Source organism: Strigops habroptila, chromosome 10, assembly GCF_004027225.2.
Source record: "Strigops habroptila isolate Jane chromosome 10, bStrHab1.2.pri, whole genome shotgun sequence".
In the NCBI taxonomy this organism is placed as follows: Eukaryota; Metazoa; Chordata; class Aves; order Psittaciformes; family Psittacidae; genus Strigops; species Strigops habroptila.
This window is the reverse complement of record NC_046359.1, coordinates 18,181,018-18,204,709: the sequence shown is the minus strand read 5'-3', so window position 1 is coordinate 18,204,709 and position 23,692 is coordinate 18,181,018. Positions and strand designations below refer to the sequence as shown.

The window sequence follows — 23,692 nt, the reverse complement described above, 5'->3', positions numbered from 1 at the left end:
TTTTCCATTCAATATTGGATGGTTTTATGTGATGGGAATTAACCTTTATCCATTCTTTATCTAGGGATCACCGACAGTTGTAGCTTCCAAACAGGCCACATGATTACAGGTTAATCACAGAAGTTCAAAATATGCTTTTAAGTTATCCATCTTCCATAAAGTATTAAAAAGAGGTCAACTAAGTTCTATTTCAGTAGACTGTTTATATTTTTCAGCGTTTTTAATTCCAAAACTGTATTTCTTGCTCAGATACTCTCTCTTCCAAGTAAAACCTTGTAAAGTAACTTTGTAGAAAATTCTTTGCTGTGGAGTAGTTATCAGTATCTGAGCTGCTAAGAACTTTAACTGGTTTTGCATATTCTGTGTGATTTCAGTAAACTTTACATAAAGATTGCACTTTTTTTTGCCTTTGAGAGAACATATCTAGGAAGGGATTTATTTTCATCAACTTTATTATTAGATAGCTCATCACTACTGAAACGTGGATACTGTTTCTTTTATAGTAGCCTAGCTGCATCTCTGTAAGTGCATGTTCATTCATTGTCCCTTGAACTCTCTGCTTCCACAGGTATTGATATCCAGAACTTGGTATAACTGCTGAAAATGGGCAAGGCACAGGAATTAAAAGCATAAAAGAACTACTTGTATGATTTGTATTAAACTACAAGCACTTTTAACATGAAATACTGGGTTTGTTGATTAAGCATTTTTGATGCATCAGTAACACAAGAATGTGCTTAAAATTATCATTTCAAAAGCACAGTTCTAAATCAGCAAAGTGTGCAGAGTCTAATGTATTAATGCGAGTTCAGTGGTGAACATGTAGTGTTGATGGCAAGGACAAGCCCAGTGGGACTGTTTGTCTAATTAGAAAAGAATCAGGTCTCAATAATAATTGCATGAAACTGGCATCGTTTTTCAAATAAATTCAAAATAACTTAAATTATTCTTAACGAATGACGAAAGTTTGCCCTGCACTCATTTAATGTTAGCACAAGCTGCTAATATATATGTAATGCCATCCTTGTTTTATAACCAATTTGTAACGTTAGTTATTTGCTCTATCTGACACAGTACAGATAAATAGGGCAAATAAATTTGATTTTTAATTAGAAATTCACAAATTAAAAATTACAAATGCAGATATAAAAGTGATGACAGACAGTGCTTCAATACAGAGTTTTGTGCTACATGCAAAGCCAAAACATCTTTGGCTTTCCACAAATATTCTGTCTGAGGAGAGAGAATGAACTATTTGATCACACCGGTGACTTCATACTGCAAAAGGAAAGGAACTTGAGGCAGACGAGTCGGCATCATAGGTGTATATAGTAAATGAGGCTCTTCAACCTGTCTCCATTGCATCCATTTAATATGATTGGAAACTTTTGTGTTGATTTGACATTTAATTTTATGGTGTCAGTTCAGCAAGTAGAGGTTCTGAAAATATGAGACTGGTCATTCTTGTATTCTTTTCATTAAGTTATTCTCTAATTTAGTGTTCATCAGCTTAGGGCAGCTCCCTGTATTGGTAGACCAGAGAACAATATTGCCTGACAGCTTTTTTTTTTTTAGCAAGCTCAGATAGTTTATGCATGACTGTCATTAACAGTTTGTTTAATCTTACATGGTTTAAGCCATCTTTCAGCACTGTACTGTAGTAAAAAAGTCTAAATTTGCTTTTCTGGACTTGTGAATGTTTTAAACTTGTCTTTTTTTCATCCCAACTAGGAATGAAGAGTTGAAATAACCCAATTCTACATTAAATGGAAAATGCTAAAATCTTTGATACAGAGATGTCAAACCATCTCATTTCTACACACTTGATTTAGAAAAAGAGTTGTCAGCACTGCTGACCTGAGATGATTTGCTTTAGTTTGTGAGCAACACTGACATATTTTGTCTGGCAATCAGTTTGCCTGTATCTCTGCTTGTCAGTGCAGCCTCACGGGATTTATAGTTCCTGTATTTTGTGCTCTTTTCTTCTCTGTGATGCAGCTTGACTAGCTGAACAATGCCCGCTGGTTCACTGGGTTGGGCAGCTCTCCGGTGGCACTATAATGATTCAATTAAAGAAGGATATTGCAGTGATTGTTGGCATGTGTAGTCCTGGCAAAGAGCAGCTCACATGGGAAGGGAGAGAGTCAGAGGCTCCTAAACTGTAACTCTGATGGGGAAGTTTAGCCATTCATGTAAATATACAGATTTTTTGCCTCAATGAACCACATCAAAATACTTTCTTATGAATTGTCTACATCCTGCAATTACAGGCTTTTTAGCTGATGGAGGTCTCAACAGAAAATTTGCAGTACAATTGGCAGCGTGAGGCAGAGCATTTGTCATACAATGGAGTTTCAAGAGAGGAGTGCTATTGAAAGGATGAGCAGTTACAGGTAATTTATTATCAGTATAATGCTAACGAGATGAGAATATATTCTGTGTAGTTAGCAAGTGTTGGAAAATGGAAAAAAATTGCCATTACCTTGAAAACAAGCAGTGCAGCTTGTTGCTTCATGTGTGTCTCTGTATGGGGGCTGGCTAAGGAAAGCCTCTTCCAACTGCTGGCCAGCTGCACTAGTGACCTTGGACTCAGTAATGTGTTTAACTAGGGAAGGAAAAAATTGTTTAGGGAAACTTGGTGAACAGTGTAAGAAATTATTACGTATTGTAACTTGGTGTACTTTGTTAACAAGTTTGGATGAGTTTTGTAGTTAGTTCCACTGCATTATTCCGCCCCTGTCTTTGGGTAAAATGAAGAGGAAATATTTAAGTAAAATTAACAAAGCTGTAGTGTGGGTGGACCCCAGTACACTCAACAGCAATTTGCTGTTCTGAGGTACCATAACCGAGTAAAAAATTATGCTTAGTTTCATTCTAGTATTCCTGGATATACATTTAATTCCCTGGCACTGAAATTAGTTTTAGTAATAGAAATGGAATTGAGATACCTGTAAATGTGTAGGTAGGTCAAGGTTTCAAGCATTAAAATGCATCTCTTGAACTTTAGTTAGTTCCAGATCATTGCTTTTTTTTTTCAGTCTTGGAATCCTTGTATCTAGTGACCACCTTTATGTGGAGTTTATTTAGCTTTGTTTTTAAGGGAAGAAAATACTCTTGTACTGCACTGACAAACTTTTTGAGCTTTTGACTTTTGTCATCTTTGAATTAATTAAAAACCCTACTTCTTAAGAATCAGTGATGCTGAATTATGGTACAAGGGGATAATTTTTGCAAGATGTGTGGATGATTAGCAATGAAATTCATATTTAGATTTAGAAATTGAAAGATCAGAGTCTTCCCAAACCACATGGAGTGAAATCTAAGGAACCATAAAAATTCTGCTTCTAGGAGTTGAATTCATTTCATGTAGCTGTAAATAGCTAAAGGATACTAGTCCTGGTTTCTTGTTAAGACTTCCACTGTCAGTAATGGAGAAAGACAGATACCTTTAGGTAGTGACTGATGATTAAAGATAGAAGGGGGGTTAATTGTACCTTATATGGCAGAAACCTCTTATGGTCATATCAAAGAAGAAGAGAAGCCTAATAAGCCTAGTCTTTCAGTGGACTTTTAGCAATACACAGGACTGAAACCATCACCTTCACTTCCCATTTGATAATGTTTAATCTCTCTTCCCCAAGGCCAGATGCTACTGACTGTGTTGGCTTGTTAGTTCTTCATGGGTTCTGCCCCTGAGGTGAGGTAATTTATGCGTGTCTCCATGCATAGTTCCCAGCATGTTTGGAGCAGAGTCATTATTCAATGGCTCCCATATCCTGTAACCTTTCTATTACAGGATATTGATATCTTTCTTTTTGCTTCATATAAGATGCATTGTCACTGTTGTCAGAGTCAGTCTTTGAAACAGATTTCACAGAGTCCTTACATGTCAAGATGAAGACTGCAAATTATCTTTCACAAGGAGATGAGTGATGTTTTAAATATTAATATTATAAGTTTGGTCTGAGGTGCCTATGCATCAGAAGATTAGTGAAGTTTTGTCCCAGTTAGAATTGCCTCACTGGTAAATAAATGGCGCATTTTTTAAAGTGTATTTATTTAGAAGTGCTCCTGTAGAATCTGTGCTGCACTGTGAACTTCCTTCTAGCTACCCTTTCCCTGTTAATTGTGCATAATGATAACTGAAAATCTAAAAGATGTCCTTCTACAAGTTCCTTTTCTCAAGCACATTGAGCTTCATTTGAAGAGTGATCAGGAGGCAGCTGTTTGTGGATTTGTTTTCTCCGTGTTCTTTGAGAAGGCTTAGGGCTAAAAAAGATCCCATTGTGTGACCTGAGCCAGTCAGGTTTAGGCAGATAAGCCCATAAAAACAGAACTGTGAAAGCCTAATTCTGAGGCGAAGTGGAGGAGTTTATATTTCACGTTTGAGCATCGGGTCAGGTGGCTCAGAAGCAAACAGTGATACATCAGAAAGGAAAATTATTATATCGGGCAGCAGCTCGTGTTTCCCAGATTAGACTTCTTGAGCAAAATTAGATTAAATTTTTCTTTCATTATTCTAATCAAACTAATTTGCCCTTTTCATTGTCTTAGGTCATTGGTGATGAATGACAGACAAGTGCCTGGAGTGCTGCTTCCCAAATATAATTGAGATGTTTTTCAGTGGATGAGATTATACATTTGCTGAATTTAAAGCAGCTATAACAGAAATAGGAACTACATATATTGAAAGTTAAACTGTGCACCTGCATATGTTGAGTTAGATGGTTTTGAATCTTTGGTGTGTTTGATTGTTGGTTTGTTTTTTTTTAATTTGCCCTTCATTTTATTGAGTTCTTATGTTTAAGATAACCACAAAACACAAGTGACCTTTTAGATTTGTGCTTAAAAAGGGACAAGACAAAGAAGAATTTTGTACTCTAGCAGATAACATACAGAATCCCAGGGCAACGGTATCTTATCAGGAGTCTGCTGTTGTGTTTTGTATCTTGTTTCAGAACATTCCCACTCACTTATGCAGTAATCTTTGTACACTGAATTAACCAGGCAGTTCACAATGAAGCTGTCTGGAGTGGGAGCTGCCGTTTGCACAGGGAGTATTTGCTTCTGACATGGAACAATAATCTGAGCTAAACAGGCAAGGGAATGTATAATTTTGAAGTGCAGACATCCTAGAGCTCGCTTTGCTAATCAAAGCCAGAGAACTCCCTCAAAGCTACAGCTCCAATCAGAGTTAGGTTTTATACAGTTTAGATTAAATCTTATCCATGAAGCAAGTTTAGGAAAGCATATGTGAATGTCAGTTAACAATTTATTCCATGTACCCTTGAAGGACTGATTACTGACAGCACTAGGAATGCTAGGCATTAAACGTTTGCACTCTTGTGTGATCCTGAGAAAGAGGTAACTGCATATTATCTGCAATGTCATGTTCCAGGATTGTGTCCTACATTTCTAGTAGTCCTTATTATAATGCAAAAATACCTTTATCACATTGCCTTATGTATGAATTGCCTTCCAAATTTTGTCCCAGTGTAACACACATTTATGCATTCTGCAGTTCTAGCAATATTCTTATAAGCTTACACTGCATGCATGGAATTTATCATCAAATTTACTTCTGTTCCTTTCCATAGAAGACCATGCATCTATGGTCATAATTTACTTAATTGATAAAGCAAAGATATTCACCTGAATTTGAGTGACTTCTTATTCATTTAAAGGCTCAGTAAGACAGTTTACCAACTGAATTTAGAAGCGGTTGGAACAAGCCTCCCTTTATTATATGGATAATAAATGTAGGGACAGATTCCATTTCATAGACAGCAGTTTGTCTGCTTGACAGTTTCTTCAGAATATTATTAATAGCCTTTTCTATTTAAATAATTAAATTCCATATCAGATGAAACTCATTACAGTGAACATCGGTTCTTTTCTTTTGTGACATTTGTACATTCCTGGATTCGGAGCAATATACTTGGTCTTCCACATCTTGCTAACAGTATCTCCATCTTGTATGTACTTTATATTTTGGACTATGCCACTGGATTTTTGTTCCTTGGGTTGTTAATGTATGATCCATAAGTACATGCAGCATGCAAACCTCCAGATACTCTCTGTATAAACATGTTTTTCATGAGCAGTCAAGCTAATTGATTTTGGTCTCATTTTTGACATGGATTTTTGTTCTTTTTACCTACGTACACCACTGGTGACTCCTGCTTCTTTTCCCTTTCCTGGCTTTATACAACTTCCCATTGGGCCAATTAATGGTGTTTGCTAATTTGGGTCATCTGACTTCTGTGAAAAAAGGTGTATAACAGAATTTTGTCTGTTAGCCTCTTTTCTTAACACAACCCAGCCACAAATTCTTTGGGAACCTATTGGGGGACAGAGGTGATTTGACTGATGAAGTAATATAAGATGCTCTGTCACACAGGGTTTTTCATATGGAGTATATTGATGATTTAAGAAAAAGGAAGGATAGTTGTAATTCATTTTATCATGATATCATTGAATATTTTGAGGAGTTAGATATTCAAAAAGAGAAAATGGAAGTTATCTAATGTTTAAAGGTCAATTACAAAATGCTCAAGAATAAAAAATAGCATTGTCAGCCGATGACTCTATCTAAATATTCTTTCTGTTTTCCAGTAAAAGGGCTTGCTGTTCATAGTTCGCATGAAAGTGAACCTTTGTATTAGGTATAACTTATAAAATACACAGGCAAAATTAGCCTAAAGAATTGAGTCGGGAAAAATGAACTAATGTAAAAATATTAAAAAAATACAGCAAAGTGATTTTAAACATTTTTATACCCACTCGTTTACCTGCAGAAAGTCTTACGTTTCTGTCTCTGCTGTCTCCAGGGATGAAAAATTGCATCATGTATTTTTTTTCCTCTTCTCAAAAGAGAAAAATGAATGTTTGGTTTGAACTTAAAAGCTCTATTTTTTTTTTGAACAGACTTTTTGAGAACTGTATCAATCCCCTAGAAGGCTGCATGAATCTATTTTGCTTTTATATGTGGTACAATGCCAGTAAGACAATCAACACATATTTTATATCCAGCAATGTTTTTTAACTACTTCTTTTAACTACTTTAACTAAATCTCTCTGTTCTCAGTTGGTATTTCTTTCTCAAGTGACTTTGAGCATGTACAATTTTTTAATGTTGTCCAAGAATAAATTACTTGCAATTTTTTTAGCCTGTTCAATAAAAATACAAAATATTAACTATAAGTTTAAAAAGAAATAGTGAGAGTGGATTTGTCATTCTGAGAGATTGATGTAGGATTTCTTGGAGAATTTATTTTAGGAAATAATTCTGGATTTCTTTATTCTTTCTTTTACCTATGTTCAGATGGAAGACGTCATAGCCCGCATGCAAGATGAGAAAAATGGGATTCCTATTCGTACAGTCAAAAGTTTTCTTTCCAAGATTCCCAGTGTCTTTTCTGGTAAGAGTAAAAGTGCATTTCATATGTTTAAAGTTTCCACTCTACCTTATGTAAGGGAATGCTCAAAAGGAAAATTCTTCTAACTGAGTGCTGTGGGGAATTCACAGTCATCTGTTCTGGAGGAGACATTGCTGGAATGCTTTGATTATAGGAATTTTTGATGTTTCTCTCACATTGGAGTGGGCTTACATAGGGGTGTTTTTGTCCTGTAAATAAAGTGAAGGGAATACTTAATTTACTACCAGAAGTAAATTATCTGAAGATGGCAATATTTTTATTTCAGAGTTTGTGCATTTCAGATCTTGGTTTAGCCTGTTCAGCAAGTTACGAATTTAGCCTATAGGCCAGTACATGAAGATAAGAATTGCCATAGCAGCAGCAAAAAAGGAAAACCATCGCTGCACTCTGCAACTGAGTCTGAATTGGGGCTGTAGAAATTTATTGAAACATACGTAATCTGCTTTTGTAGCTGGTTGCCTGTGCCCAAGAAGCTAAGACTGAGATGTCTGTGGTGATCTGCAAGACAGCTGCAAACATTATAGCTAATTCAAGTCAGAATCATCATACGCACAAAATTCTTTCCATTTATTAACTAGAATAATATATTTACTCACTTATTTGCATACTTTTATATCATTGTCTGCATTTATATATGTGGGTATATCTCTTGCTATGAATGCTATGAGTGCTATGAATGAGTATGGAGTTCCTCTGAAATAGATGTAGTTGCTAAGCCTACTTTTTTCGTACTCTGGTAACAGTTGCAATTTTTGTAATGGAAAAGGTAATCCTTACATAGAAAATATTTATAGAAGTTTGTCCTGTACAGAACAGCAAGAATAATTTTATACTTGAATTTTAAAACTTTGGAATGTTTTTGCTAATGAATCATTCTGGCACAAAGAAGGAAAGTGTTTTACAAATGAACAAAATGTCTTCATGATTTTAGAAACTACTTGAACAAAAACTAGTCTCTGAAGAGCAGACTTTTATTTCCCATAAGTTAGTACAGCATGGCATCCTATTAAATGATCCATATTAATTGCTGTTCTCTGCCTTACCTTGTGTGCTATGGATTTCAAATGGGACAGACTATGGTTATTTTTATAGCAGGAGACACTATTTGGAAAAATAATTTTTTTTACTGGAATAGACATCATACTTTTTTAAGATTGTGTTAGAATATGAATACAGTAGTCACTGTATACGACTTCTGGATTGAGGCATTAACTCTATCAACTGCAGGGGGAAAGAAAAAGCATAGGAGGGTTCGGGGTTTCTTTCCCTGCGCAGATTTTCTCACTCAAATACTCAGGCAGTAATTCTTTCTAAGCATGACTAAAAAACCCACTGGAACAGCAAAACTGTCATTTTAGTTCAATTAATCTACTTCCCTGTCTCTATCCTGGATGGATCTGAACTCTTCAAAACTTCATGTTGAGAGTAGCAGGTTTCCTTTAATGTGCTAGGAGTGTGTATGTAGCAAATAAATCTGAGCTAGAACTCAAAACTATTTATTACTAGGAAACATGGGAATATTATTGTCTAAGGATCATGATGATAATAATGAAAATGTATGTAATAACATCTTATACTACTGTTATTACCCACAAAAGCATCCATATGAAAATGATCAAATCAAGAGGAGATGCTCTCCAGTTAAAGAATACATACATATGTCTATATGCTCATATATATATATCTATATATATGTATAGATATATCTTTATATATTTGTGTGTCTATGCAAAAAGCGTGTATTATACCCAGACATCTATCCAGGACTGTGTCTCAGAAAACCTGGAAGTTTGTTTGTGTGCAAAATGGGTAGATCTATCACAGTTAAGTCATGTTCCTGCAAGCACTTAGAAAGACCTGTAAGAGTCCTTCACACAGCTTGTAAAAATTAAGAATGCCCATAAATTGTCTGTCGTAATAAGGTTTTATGGGCCAACATTTTCATTATGTTGTTATAAAAGCAAGAGAGATGTTTTTTGTTATTTTTATTTCATAGTGTTGCTTCTAAAAGCAGCAAGTGAAAAACTACTTGAAAAAGCAGTCACTTTTCAATGCAGAATTACTGACTGTGTCTATGTAAGGATGGCTACATTAGCAAAATCAGCTTGGGGAATGGTATCTGAATTTAACCTTTTAATAGAATGTTGTGATTATAATAAATAGGATGATGTGATTGTGTTATCTGGTTTATGGAGTCATTCCTTAAATGTTTTTACAAGTAAAATGTCCACACAGAGAAACATTTCAAATGCATAGAATTCTCTATAGGCTGTACATTGTTGTGCTTCAGAAAAAAAAAAAAGGCAGAAATTTAAAAAAAATAATGCTAAGATAATTTCACCTTGTGAAATTTTGGAAAAACTGATGAATTATTTTGCTAGTTCATATATTGATAGAAAGCAAGTAAGTTTTTGATGTTGATATTTGTACATTCGTTTTTGTGAGCAAGCTGCTTGAATTAAAACACCATTTTTGTTCTCTTGCTTTCTTGAAATCTTTCAAAAGCAAATCATTTAGTTGTCTTTACCTGATTAAAATATGCTTAACATGAGTTTGCAGGCTACTTGATGATAAAGAATACAAACCCATAGATGTGTGCTAATTACTATTCATATTTTTATCCACATTTAGGTGTGTATCACGTTGACTTTATGCAGCAAAATTATCTGTGCTGTAAATTCAGTAGAGATGATGAATTACAGACCAATTTGGGTGATAGCATTCCAGTCACCTACAAGCAGGAGGTGCAATGGATTGTGAGGAAAAAACCCAGTCCTTGACTGAGTTCCAATATATTGCATATGCCAAGATAAAAATCTCTGAAAACAAGGTGGCAAAACCAAAACTGTTAGTACCTATCCTGGTTCTATACCTCATTCCTTAATGCCAAGAGATTTTTCCTAACTGTTTAGCATTAATGATGTTAATGATACTGTGGGATAATTACTGAATATGATTTAGAAATTAAACTTATATTTAAAAATGTAGCATTGCTCACACATAAAGGAAAAATGGACTTTCAGGGTAAGATGCAGCTGCATGTGGTATGCCAGGAATTCACTCCACAGCAGTTCCCGTGACAACATTGCTTGACGGAGGATGGAGCAGAGTGGAGATTCTGCGGCCAAACTCTGTCATAACACCAGCAGAGATGGGAACTAGGTGGTACTTAAAACTGATAAGCTGCATACTTGCTGCCCTGAGCCAACGGTCTGTCATCTTTTGACAAAATGCTGTCCTTTGTGTGAACTTTGCTTCATTATAATGTATTTTAATATGAAAACACACCTCCACCTCCAATGCTACCCCCCTCCAAAGTGAGACCACACCTCTTTGAGCATGCTCTTTGAATTTTTTGTGGCATATACCTTTAAAAGCGAAGCGAGGAAAATTTACACCAATAACAATAAAGGTATGTATGACTAGAGTCACTCAAGCTCCACCTTGAAAGTGAAAAATAGTATAAAAATGACCCAAAAAGTGGGGGGCTTTAGGGAAGACATCATCGTGGACGAGCCAAGGAAGACCCCATCAGCTGACTACTCTCGACTCCTGGGACCGGTCGATGGGCTGGACCTTTCTTCCCCTCCATAGGGATGCCTTTGGGTAAGACTTGCACTGTATCCAGTGCTTCCCCGGGAAAATTAGGAGTCTCCATATAGAGTTACTTTTTACTTTTATACTTTGAAGCCAGGCTGTATTATTCATAACTTTGTCACGCAGTTGTATACCTTATTATTTGCACATGCTTTTGCAGACAGTGTATTTATCACTGGCAATCCACAAGAACCTGTATCTGTTGCTTTAATAAACTGCACTGTTTAAGTAGCTAATTGTAAATCTCTCACTGAACGCAACCAGCTCCCTCAGTGTGGCCGTGCTAGTTCGTGAGCACGATTAGACTGAAGGTGCAGTGCACTATTAGTGCATCCAGAATTGTGATTATTCAATATATTGAATGCGACCGGACTGATAGTGGCAAATTGGGCATCACTCAGAATCTAAGCCTAGCCACACCCAGCCGCTCTAATATCTGAGGACCAGCTGGAAAGCAAGGGGGTTTATTTTCTGCCAAATTATTTTACCCTTTCACACAACAGATACTCAGTCGAGTTATTTTGATAAAGAGCTCTATACAAAATTGTACTTCTTTTTATGCAAATAACTATGGCAAACAACTTAGTATATTACAGAGTCTTTATCAGAAATTATGGGGCTTATTATACATAGAAATAAATAATTATTAGAGGGGGAAGAATTCATCCTTGTCTAATTCCAAATGGGATTCAGCATAAAAGAATCAGTGGAAGTACAGCTTTGGTAGATGACTACTCTGAATTGCACTGCCTGCAGACCTGCAACCTATTGTACTCATCAGTGAATATCTGTGGTGTATTTTAGTATGTCATGACAAGCAAGAATAAGTATCAAACGCCCCAGAATTATTCTGTACTGTAGCTTGTTGGGCTTGACGAACTAATGGTTTCATTGCATTCAAAGCTTATTTTACACCAAGATCTGCATCATTCATCGATGCAGAATAGATATTTAGTCTCCATGCCCAGTGTGTTTGGATTTTTGTTTGAGCTGTGCGTGGTTTTTACAGAATTATTCTGTAGTGACTCATCCTGACACTAGCTCACTGCCTTCTGGGGCCTTCGTAGCAGTGTACTGTAGCCCTATTACAATTTCAGCCAAAAATGGGTTTTGTGAAAGACCTTAGCCTTTAACAGAGTCTCACTGAATTACCTTATCTAGCTAGGGCTTCTGAGGGTAAGTACAATTAGGCCTTTGAGCAGCGAGAATGTGCTGTAGCAGAATGTGCTGTAGCAGATGGTCTGTAGTGATGGTTCACCTCAAGCTGAGTCACCCACGATCTTACTTGCAAGTAGGCTTAGACTGAGTGCAACAAATAGATGAATTTGCTTGGATAGCTTTGCAGAAAACAGACTAGTATATCTGTGTACCCTAGTATACTAATGGCTGAAACCAGATATGCTAGATTATATTTTAGATCCTACACTGGTCACTATTAGTGGTAATTCTGCTGAAAATAGTAGTATTGCTTTAGTCTTGACTGTTTAAAGGTGTAAGCAATGCTATGGTGCAAACCATTATTTTTCAAGTAAGAGCTTCCTGTCTTTGAGAATGGAATAATCTTTTAATTATGAAAAATATAGTTTGCTTTTGGTCATTCACATTATAATCTTGTGTTTTAAAAATTGCATAGTTCAAGAAGTTTATCCTCTAGCAGAGCCTGAACTATCTCTGAACTGAATTTATTATACATCAGGTGAACTGGAAGTTTCTTGACGGAGGGATTGAGTCAGTTTTCTCAGGAGCTTTAAGCATAATTACACATCTGGGCATCTAAAGATGGGCTTGAAGATGACGAGTCGTTTCCCATGTGGATCTTGGGAAATTTGACTTAATTTTAATTGTCTCTGTCTATGGATCTAAGTCACTTTCTATGGCTGCTGTGGATGACCACAGTCATAGACACTCAGTTTTCAGAACGCACAAGTTTAAAATAGTGGTTGATGGCTGACTAGACTGCAGTAATGCAGTACCTCCTGTGTTCTTGCTGTGTAGGCACAATAATGTTATTCGTCAGCTATGTGTTGTGGCTTTGATTTGAAACTTTAAAGGCTCCAAGGAAAAAAATAGGCAGGAGAGTTTGCTCTTTCTATGTGATTATGTGTTTTGATGAACAAAAGAAAGGCTTGCTGTTGTCTCCATGGTTTTAAAATGTTTTGGAGGAAAGAAGAAGATAGTTTATATAGACATCTTGCCAGTCAACAGTAAGAATTGCATGAAGGTTGTCACAGGCGTTCTTTACTAACACCTATTAGCACATTAGAAATAAAAAGATAGCAATTCCCCTCGAATATGGTTCAGCATTAGGCCTGGAAATGGATAAAAAAACTTGCTTGAAATGATGAACAGAGAGAGTCTGACATATGAATCATAGGGATTAGAAGGAGCTCTAAAATATCATTTTTATTTTTACTAAGGAGAGACAGCAAGTAAATGCCAAAGTTTTGCTGTTCACTTTCAAGCAGAAAGAAGCATTCAGGGTTTACAGATAAAGCACTGCAATAGCCAAGGGTTTGCTTTGGGGGTCTTTGTGGGGTGGGCAAGTGGGTTGGTCAGTATCAGTACTGAAACCTTCATGAGGTAATAATAACATGGGTATTTCATTAAGAGAGATGTAGTGATATAGTAGTGTCTTATGGTCATTACAGACTATCAGCGTGATGCTTTATAGGAATTTAAAATGTATAATAATTGGATATACTTTATGATGAATAAGATCTGTGGAGAATGTGCCAATTGAGTGGTGTGTAAGCATGAATGAGAGACATTGTTTAGTGTTTTTATTGAAGGAGTGAGAACTATGAAAAATGTAAGCTCAATTAAAGAATACATGCATAGACAGAATAAAAAATATTCAAGGAAAGCATGTTCATACTAGTTGTTACTGGCTGTTTCTGATGTGTGGCTCAGTAGTTTTGGAAAGTAGTCACAGCTTAAACCAACAAAAATAGGAGGAGATCAATAGGAAGGTGGTTTTTAACATTTCATGAGTTAAAAAGGAAGGGAAAGGATTCATTTACCTTTCCCAGGAAAATATAATCCATGTAGTCGTTAGTTTTTTTTCTCCTAGATGTGAAGCTGATATTGTACCTTTTCCATATAGACATTGTATTTTCCCAATTTTTAGAAATATTATTGCTATCATTTGCCATTTTTATTCATTGTTTTTCCTGATCTCAGAAAATGCTTATTTCTCTTCTACCTGGGAAATTGTTAAGATAATGAGATGTTGCACTTTGATTAGCAAACGTATTCACATAATCATTAGTTACCAGTCTTTATTTAAGCACTAGTAGTACTATGCTTGGTAAAAATAGAGAATTTAGGTGTTTAAATATAAAAAATTTCTGCTGAAAAGCAGACAGTAGCCTGGTGAGATGTAATGAGAGACCCCAGAAGAACGCAATGTCATAGTAGCTCCTCTCACCCACAAATCACAGGTGGGTGAGCCCAAGGAATGAGTCACAGGAGCTACTTTCAATAGTATTGCTTGTTGTATAGAAGCAGGCTGCAAAAAATAAGGAGTGGTACAATGAGAATCGGATGACTCAGGGGACTAATAACAAGATAGAGAGTATTTCTTCTGTCCTTGGTTTTCATCTTTCCTAGCTGAGTAATGAATTTTTAGCATCTGATGACTTTTCAGTTCTGCTACCTAAAATACAAGATAAAAAGAGAAGGCTCTGCTACTTGGATTGACAGAAAAACACACAAAGGCATAACACCTCAATCATCTGGTACCTTTGAAGCACAGTAATGTTGTGTTATAGGTAAATACAAGGATTTGGGAATTTCCTTTTTTGATACCTTTTCGAGTCTAAATTAACTATGTGTGAGAAGCTGGGATTCCCATCTCCCAAGCCTCTGATTTTATGGACCCTATTTTTTTTCTTTTCCCTTCAGTGTCTTCAGTGCTGGGTTGATGACAGGTTCCTACTTTCTCCTTCTCACCATTCCTTCACCTCCCTTTTCTTGTATTCTCCTACAGGTATAATTTAATAGTGGAATCATTGCTGGTTTCTTTATGCCAAATCAGACTCTTGCTGTTTGCAAACAGAGCCTTCAGTATTAAAATTGCAGACTCGCAGCCTTGATGAGATTCCAGTCTTAGTAAAATGCTTTGATGAAGAGATCTCTGTCAGTACATGAAGGACAGAAGCTGGCTTATTCCCTCTCCTATGCCTGTTCTGAAGGGCAAATATGAGCAGGAACTTGCCATTTTTAAAGTTTCATTTTTCAAAGCAGAACTTTTGAGAATGAAAAGTTAATAATCCTCTATCCCCAAATGAATAGTTGGTTTGAAGTTAAAACACCAATCTCTCTTATGCGTTGTCTCCATCCATCACTTTGTCAGAGTGACTGATTTGCATTCAAATGTTCATGGTCTCTTGGGAGTGGATGTTTTTAAGGAGGAGGCTGGTTCTCTTGTTTACTGACAGCATGTTCATGATTTTGAGAGTCGTGTAGAAGAGATTGACTAAGTGGCGCCATAAGATTGGACATACAGTCATTTCAACATAGTGAGGTAATTAACTGATTAATGAGTGATGCTTTGTATGCTTTACCATTTCGGAAAACCAAAGTGGATATTTGAGTGCTGTCTGCATACCTTCACCTCCTGTTTCTGTTTATTTGCCTGTCTGCCTTGGCTGCACCACTGATTTGTAACTTGGCCAGAGAAGGGTGCTCTTAAGCAGCTTAAAACTTGACAGAACTTTTGTATGTTATGGAAAATCAGCTTAGTGACAGCGTTGCAGTTGTGAAGCTCAGAATGGCCATGTGACAAGCTGCGGTGGGATGGGATCAAATAAGAGCTGAATACTCTTACTCACTTGAAATGAAAAGTGAATGAGAGAAATGAAGAAGAGTTTCCAATAACTTTAATGCTCCAAGATGATCATGCTCTCCATTTTCATTTTAAGGCATGTGTTAATATCAGACCTTTTATAAATCACTGTCAGAATTAAAAGCTTTTCAAAATGTGAAAGCATTTTCATTAGCTATTTTGAACAGAACAAATTCTTATTTAAAAGTTCTTGCTTCCTCCTGCCCAAACAACAATAAATAATTCTATTTATATATTTACCTTTCAATTCAGTGGTGATTGCATTGGGAACATTAGTAAAAAGGAGAAAATACAGTGAAAAAGTCTGATGCAATTTTGCAAAATTGTTCTAGAAAACTGAAATATATGAAAACCCATTGAAAAGTCTTTTAAAGTAATCTGTGTGTAAAGCAGTCATCATAAACGTCAGTTCTCCTAAAATCAGTAGCTATGAAAAGCTTATTTTCACAGACATTTGCAAAAGAAATAGGTCTAGGAGTCACGCATCGATGGGCAAAATATCTTACTAATTGTTCTCTTGTTGTGAGATAGGAGATTGCTGGAACATTCATCTTATTTGTTGTTTGTCCACATGAAGTGCACAGTTTGAATTAGATGATCCCGTTTCCCAAATGCTGTGTAAGGCCTTACAGCTCAGCATGTTTCCAGAGAAATAGCTGTGGGACTTGTTCATCATAGATACAAATTTGTTCCTAACTTTTCCTACTATGTTTTTCTGTTGTGAAAATGCTTCCCTCCATTTTCCATACCACCTTCTTCCTAGCCAACCTGCATGTAAGATTTTGCCAGTGTTTTTAGTGGAATGGGGTTGCGCCTTTCAAGCATGAGTACTTTTAGGAGGAGTATGGGAAAATCTACTGTCTCCACTGTGGCCAAAAATTTACCTACTTTGCCACCGTTGACACCCAGTCTCTGGACATGTAACATTCATGGAAAGGGTGGGGTGAAAAGGGAGACCTGAATCAAGCTCACATCAACCTGAAATTAGCAGGAATTCTGCAATCTGGCACAGCTTCGCATTAGGTAGTTTGCCATTTTTTCTGGCATAACACCAGGTAATAATTATATTTTGTTATGCTAGTTTTATATCAGCAACAATGAATAGTACTTGCAGAAAGCAGAGACAATAACCTGCTTCAACACACAGACACACAAACATACCATGTGTATTTATGCCATATAAATTTTCCTATGGAGGCAATGCATATCAGCTTAAAAAAAAAAATTAAGCTGATGTAAGCAGCCTCTGTAATAGTGATTAATAACTTAGGCTCACTGAAATCTGTTGTGTGCATAGAGCCCCCAGGGAAGACAAGACTGGAATATGTCTAACTAAGGGTCACTGTATAGAAATATATCCACGGGTTCTATGAAAATTATTTTCCTTCCTGGCTATCTTTTGGAAATCTCTTAGAAAAAAGTACTGTTCGAGTTGTATAGCAATGATTAGAGCTGGTGAAATAGAGATCAGTGAGAATTATCCAGGCACCTGTATTTTAAGTAATTGTTTTGATTAGGAGGCAAAGTGTGCTACTTGACTCCATCCATTATGAGGTACTTCTCTGACAAAGAGCTGTTTGTTGAAATCACATTGGAGTTTTTCCACAGAGGCACACAGAAGAGAAGTGTTTTCTGAGGAGAAACAGTTGCTACTGTGTTCACTGTCACTGATTTCTGAGATGGGAGGGAAATTTGCTGCTCATATTAAGAATGAGGAGAGGAAGTGTATAGCTGAACACAACTGAAGTCCTTGTTGATTTTTAGTGGGGGTCTTACCAAAATGTGAAATCTGTTTCATGATATGCTCGACAAATAGTCTCTGGAAACTATCCCAGAAATGAACATCCACTTAAAGATGAAAAGAAAAGAAACCTCTAAGGTCACAACCCTTGAGACCAAAAGGTATCCCTTGTCTTGCCAAAACCTTTGCAATAGTGCGTAGAATTTGTAAGTATCATTTTGTATGACCTAAATGTAATCCTAGAGCTGGGAATGTGTGTTAGTAGGTTTGGGTCTTGAACATATGGTCAATTAGAATGGAACAAAGTAGTTACAGAGAGTATCTGTGTGCGAGGATGTTGTTAGGCAGGTACTGTAAGTGTTTTATAGAGACAATAGATATTAATACAATTGCATTGTGAAGTATGTTTTGAAAAATATCTAGCTTTTTAATTTATGCAGCATTGTATGCTGTTGTCTGGTGGCACAGTGACTGGTTGCCTGGTGATTATTTATTATATGTGTATAGGAAGCAACATAGACATACAATAAGTATTGCTGGTACAGATACAAGTAATACTTTATTTGGAGGAATCCTGCTAGGTGTAATACAGTGTAAACATATACATTTGCTTTTCTTTTAAAGATATTAAAAATGCATCTGGGATAGTAGTTCCCCTATTCCTCTTAAATGACATCTAACATAGACTTACTTTGTGACTTTTCAAGGAACCTAATTTCTTTCTGCTTCAGTTTTACAATTTTAGTACATGGAATTCTATCCTATTGTCTTTAAATATACTGTTTTAAAGTGTTTTGAAATATTTAAATTAACTGCATGCAAAGAGAAAGATTTCAATTGGCCATTTTTACAGCCAGATAAATAAAGTTGGTCAGCAGTTAAAATAATCACACCAATTAAATCATTCCCTGGAGACTATGCCCCTTAAGCAAGAAATCAAGTTAGCGGGATTTACGAGATGATTTGTAATTTAGCTCCTAATTCTATTGGTTCCACCTATGAGGAAAAAGACGGTCATTGCAGTTGCATCAGAAGACTGCAGACTTGTCTTTGCAAAAAGACAGCAAGGAATAAATTCTAATAATTGTAACTGTATTTCTGTTGCTGCTGAAATTATCCCCAGACTAGTTTTGCATGGTGCCATTATCAAACAGTGTATGTACACTTTATAATAACGAATGTCACCATAACAGCAGGTTTTACGTGTTAGTAGTATGTCGTTTGATGACCCGCACCTCACTGCAAGTAAGCTGCACTCGGTGTAGCTAACTCCTAGTAGACTAGGAGCTAGTACGCATCTAGATTGTCTGGAACTTTTTTCCTGAACAGTTGCCTGGTATGGGCCTATCTGAGTGTTTGTTTCAGCTTGGGCATGTTTACTGAAGTGAATGATCATGACAGAGACTGAGCAGTCCTGTGTAGTGTATCTGCATGTATGAAATTTCTATTTGTCAAGGATTCTGGGTATTTGTGATGGTAAGAGAAGCAGAATAGTAGTAACTGAGTTTTCATTTCTTGGTTGTTACTGCATACTGGGGGTCTGAAGAACAACAACAAAATTATTAAGGATTTTTGCTTTTTCTAGAGCTGGCAAGACATCCCATGCCACAAGAATTTGAAATAGTTAAAACATTTTCCTCCTGACTTAGGACAAGAAGCTAAATTCTCAGCTTTCAATGTATCAAAACTGACAGGTTTTAATGAAAAAAAAAAAAAAAGAATTCCAGAGCAGAATGAAAAAATAGAAAGTTTATTTTTGGAAAACACTGAAAATGAGACACTTAAGACTTTTTAAAAGTTTTAGCTGCAACAAATATGTTTACCAAAAACCCACCCCTTTGACATTGAAAAAGTCGTAAAGAAGTTCTAATATTATTTCCTGCCAGCTGTGTCCTGAAAAAAGTAAGATAAATTTAAATTAGAAAGTAACACAGGAACTAAAGGTAGTTCCACTCGGCTTACTGTGATTGACAGTCTATCACTATGCAAATAAATGGACCATAGATATGAATTCCTTTTTACAAATTATCAAAATAATTGAATAATCGGATCAAAACAATTTGTTAACAAGAATTAAGAGCACTCAAATGTGTGATGAACGTTACTTACACCATTGCAAGCATTTGGCAGAGCCTATTATAGGATGCTCCTGAGCTTCACAATAAAGGTCAGAAGTTTAAAAATCTGCGTTCCAGTCTTTGCAGTTGGAGAATGAGCCTTGATGTTACAAAACAAGTATGTAAGCCTACAGGAGTTCCTCTGTTTTCCATGATCCCAGCCCCACAGACTCAGGAGTCCCTGAGGCCAGAGGGTGTTGGCAGGTTTGAAGGCACAAAGGCCTGTATTGCTGCCATGCACCTTGCCATTTTGCTTCCACACAGCATCCTGGTTTTTTGTTGGTTTTTTTTTTTTTGCTGTAGAGGTGGAATATTTCAGTGGAGATGCTCTTGATTTTCTTGTTTCCTGTGTTAAGGAAGATCACTAGAGCACATGCTGCTTCCCTCCCTGTGCTGCTCCACAGAGCAAGGGTGTAGACCACAGTAGGAAATGGGCAGAGCTGTTGTAGCAGATGCCAGGAAGTCAGAAGGTGCAGGCTAGTGAGTTTGGTGTCTGAGGAACAGAGCAGAAACCCAGGACTCTCCAGGAATCCAGGTAGATGGCACAAATAAATTACTTACAAGGTCTTCCTTTGTCTTAGACATTGCCAAGACTTGGGTAGTGGAGTCAAAGAAAAACTAATTGGAAAGCATTGAGAATATGTGTTCAAAAAAAAAAAAAAAAAAAAAAAAGGAAAAGGATATTATTATTAAACTCCCCATACACACATTTTGTGGGATAATATTTTTTATTGTAAGGCCTGGTAGTGCTTGAGTGTAGGAGTGTCCTGGGTTCAGCTATAGCAGTCATTTTTCTCCTTCTTAGTAGCTGGTGCAGTGCTGTGTTTTTTAACTTTCAGCCTGGGAACAACGCTGATAACACTGATGTTTTTAGTTGTTGCTAAGTAATGTTTATTCCAACCAAGGACTTTCTCAGTCTCATGCTTTGCCAGGGAGGAGGGGAAGCCGGGAGGAAGCAGAGACAGGACACCTGACCCAAACTAGCCAAAGGGGTATTCCATACCACAGCACATCATGCACAGTATATAAACCGGGGGTAGTTACCTGGAAGGCCCAGATCACTGCTCGGGTCGGGCTCGGTATCGGTCGACGGGTGGTGAGCAATTGTATCCTCTCCACTTGTTATTTCACTAATCATTGTTATCATTGGTGGTAGCAGTAGTGGTTTTGTATTATACCTTAGTTGCGGGACTGCTCTTATCTCAACTCGTGGGAGTTACATTCTTCCGATTCTCCTCCCCATCCCTCCGGGAGTGGGGGGAGGAAGGGGGGGAGTGAGCGAGTGGCTGTGTGGTTCTGAGTTACCGGCTGGGCTCAAACCACGACAAGGAGCAGGCAAGTGGGACTGATGGGTGTTTGGTGAATGTTTCACTGTTAGAATAATGTAATGTCTCTGAAGGGTTTGAGTTGTGGCTGAGAATTCGGTTCCATTGTATTATTATATGGAAAGCACCAGACATGGGGGATTTGCAGGAGACGATTCAAGCACCTCAGCTGTCCCTGAAATATTTACCTGTTGAAGGATTTTGATAAAATGCTTTGAAAATAAAAGGCTGTTCTTAAAATAGTATATATATATATTTTTTACAGACCTGCAGAAGGGTCTTGAACCTTTCGTGATAAAACAGTTATACATGTAGTTTTGATATACAGACACCAGCAAGGAATATGCATTTCAGGTATTTCTCTCTATCCATTTGGATCTCAATTTAGCCACCAATGCAAACAAATACTCCTTTTATGCATTAAATGATCACAAATTTCATGGGAGTTAGCCATTTAAAACTGCTGTACAGCATTGTAACTTGGGTTCTGAATATGTATCAGGCTTGTGGAAAAATATTGAGAAGAAGGTTGATGATTACATTGTATTTTTCTATCTCTTCAGGGCTAAATACAAAATTAGTATGTGCATGTGGGGGTCTCATGGATGTCAGCACCCCACGGACTTGCCTTGTGCCAGAATTTTTGCCCATTAAGCTTTTATAATCAATTGTGAAATAGTGAAAATGTGAAAATACTTTATAGACCTATAGACCTCTGTAGACTCTTCTTGTAAGTTTTGGACTTACTTGTTGTGGAAAGAAAGTCTTGCAGACCTTAAACAAAATAAATATCTAGTAAAATGCCCAGTTGTTTCCTGAAATACTTTATTTCTAGAGCAAGGGAATATTTTGTGATAGAGAAAAGGCACTGGGCCAAACCTGCCTGTTAATGGTTTGTTTACATAAATTACACCTTCTGCTTTTCTTCCCACCCCTTTATCCTCTCCTGATTTTTCTAATCGCTGTCATCAGTAATCGTTTCAAGTTTGATTTCTTATTGCTTCCATACCCTTCAGAGGAAAAAACAACTTTGTTCTCTAGTCACTTGTTTTCTGAGTAGTAGTAGTATTTTTGTGTTCCTACTATTTGAATTCCAGAAGTGGGTGTTTTAAAACAATTCTATCAAGTCCTTTCATACTTATAAAGGCATCTATTCAATAGAACAGATCAGAATTCTGTCTTAATGAAAGGTGGAGGTGGAATGACTCATTTCTGTTGTTTTTCTGCCTGGGGTCAAATACAGTTTTACAGAAATACTTAGGCCTTGCATGTTACCTGCATCTTTTCAGACTGTTGAAATATCATCTAAGAATTTTATCATGAATTCTAAAACGACAGGCCACAAAGACATAGCTACAATGGTCAGCATCTGCAAGTGGACCTCAGCTGTTCTGCTTGTGCTATGGGTTGGTTGCACTGTACTGGAAGTAGATATAAAATATAGTTGTGTTACAAAGAACATTGTGGTGTTCAAGCAGAATTTAGGAGGCTAATGTCCATCTTTCTCTGTATTTTGGTCATAGCTCTTTTCTCCTTTGGGCAGCCATGCAAGGGACAGGGAACTCAGATTCAACAAGCAGTAGTATGCTGTTAAACTACTCAGCAGGTACCATTCAGCAGTGGTTGTCCCAAGCTCTGTCAGACCAGCACAAAGGTAATGTATGCATGAGTTGGATGGTCTAATATATTGTTTAATTTCATGTGACACAGCTGAGATTCAAGACTGCTTATAAATTACCTCTGCAATGAGTTAAATGAGTTCTGTAAATTAGTCTTAGCAAAACTCTCCTCCTTTTGTTCTGAGAGGTGATGTGCTGTGTTTAATCCAACCAGTCACCCAATTAGTTTTGGATTTAGTCTGATATAATTACACTTTTTAGATGATGCATAAGCCTGTTATTTCTAGCTATTAGTGATGGCATGTAAAATCGAAGTAAAATTTTAAAAAAGTGTCTGAAGAACTTCATACAGAGGCAGCTATATTAAAGTCGAATTGCATATTAGGCCGAAGAAAACCTTATAGAGCAGTTGATGAGCTATGAAACACGTGCAGTTGTAGCCGGCTGGAGATATACCATTTTTAGAGAAATAAAAAAACCCGAGAATAAAGTGAACATCAAATACCTTTTGAAAATGTATTTTAATACAGCCAAGATAAATTGATAGAGTAATGAATTTAAGCTAGCATGCTAACTGGAAATTCCTAACTGAGAAACAAGATAACCTACATTTTAGGAAAGGGAAAGGTATTTGTGAGCTCTCAGTTACAGGGAAGAATTGCAACAGACTCCTGACCAGGAAATGAGTCAAGAAAATGCAAGGCAAAATTAAAGGTTTTTAATAAAGGAAGGAAAAGCATTGCTAGGTACTACTAGTTTAAAGGCTCCAACTACTTGAAGATGTTTGCTTTTTGATCAAAGGCATTGCATGTTTTTGGAAACAGTATCGGTTTGGATTATTCGGGAACAGTAATTATTCATTTAGGGATAAGAAAATAGGAAAAGCTTTCCTCGAGGAACATGAATTATTTAATGTGGAATGAATGATGACTTCTTGTGGGAGAAGCAGAATCTTGTAGGGAAAGTGTGTCTTAACTTCTCAGTGCTGTGAGTTTTGAACGGCTTTGA

The 23,692-nt window shown here is 36.7% G+C and overlaps 1 protein-coding gene across 13 annotated transcripts in view; it reads left to right on the top strand.

Annotated features, from left to right (window-relative positions):
• RGS7 (regulator of G protein signaling 7) overlaps positions 1 to 23,692 on the top strand; it is a 285,437-nt gene that overhangs the window by 140,104 nt on the left and 121,641 nt on the right. For 12 of the 13 annotated variants that reach the window (XR_003993464.1, XR_003993463.1, XM_030499469.1 and 9 more), the window contains one exon: positions 7,325 to 7,421. Coding sequence is in view for 11 of the 13 variants with exons in the window: in XM_030499469.1 (XP_030355329.1) it covers positions 7,325 to 7,421 (97 nt within the window). In the remaining 2 variants the exon portion in view is untranslated. Of the gene's footprint in view, positions 1 to 2,270; positions 2,394 to 7,324; positions 7,422 to 23,692 lie in introns of all 13 variants that reach the window. The other variant, XM_030499474.1, reaches the window with a different exon arrangement.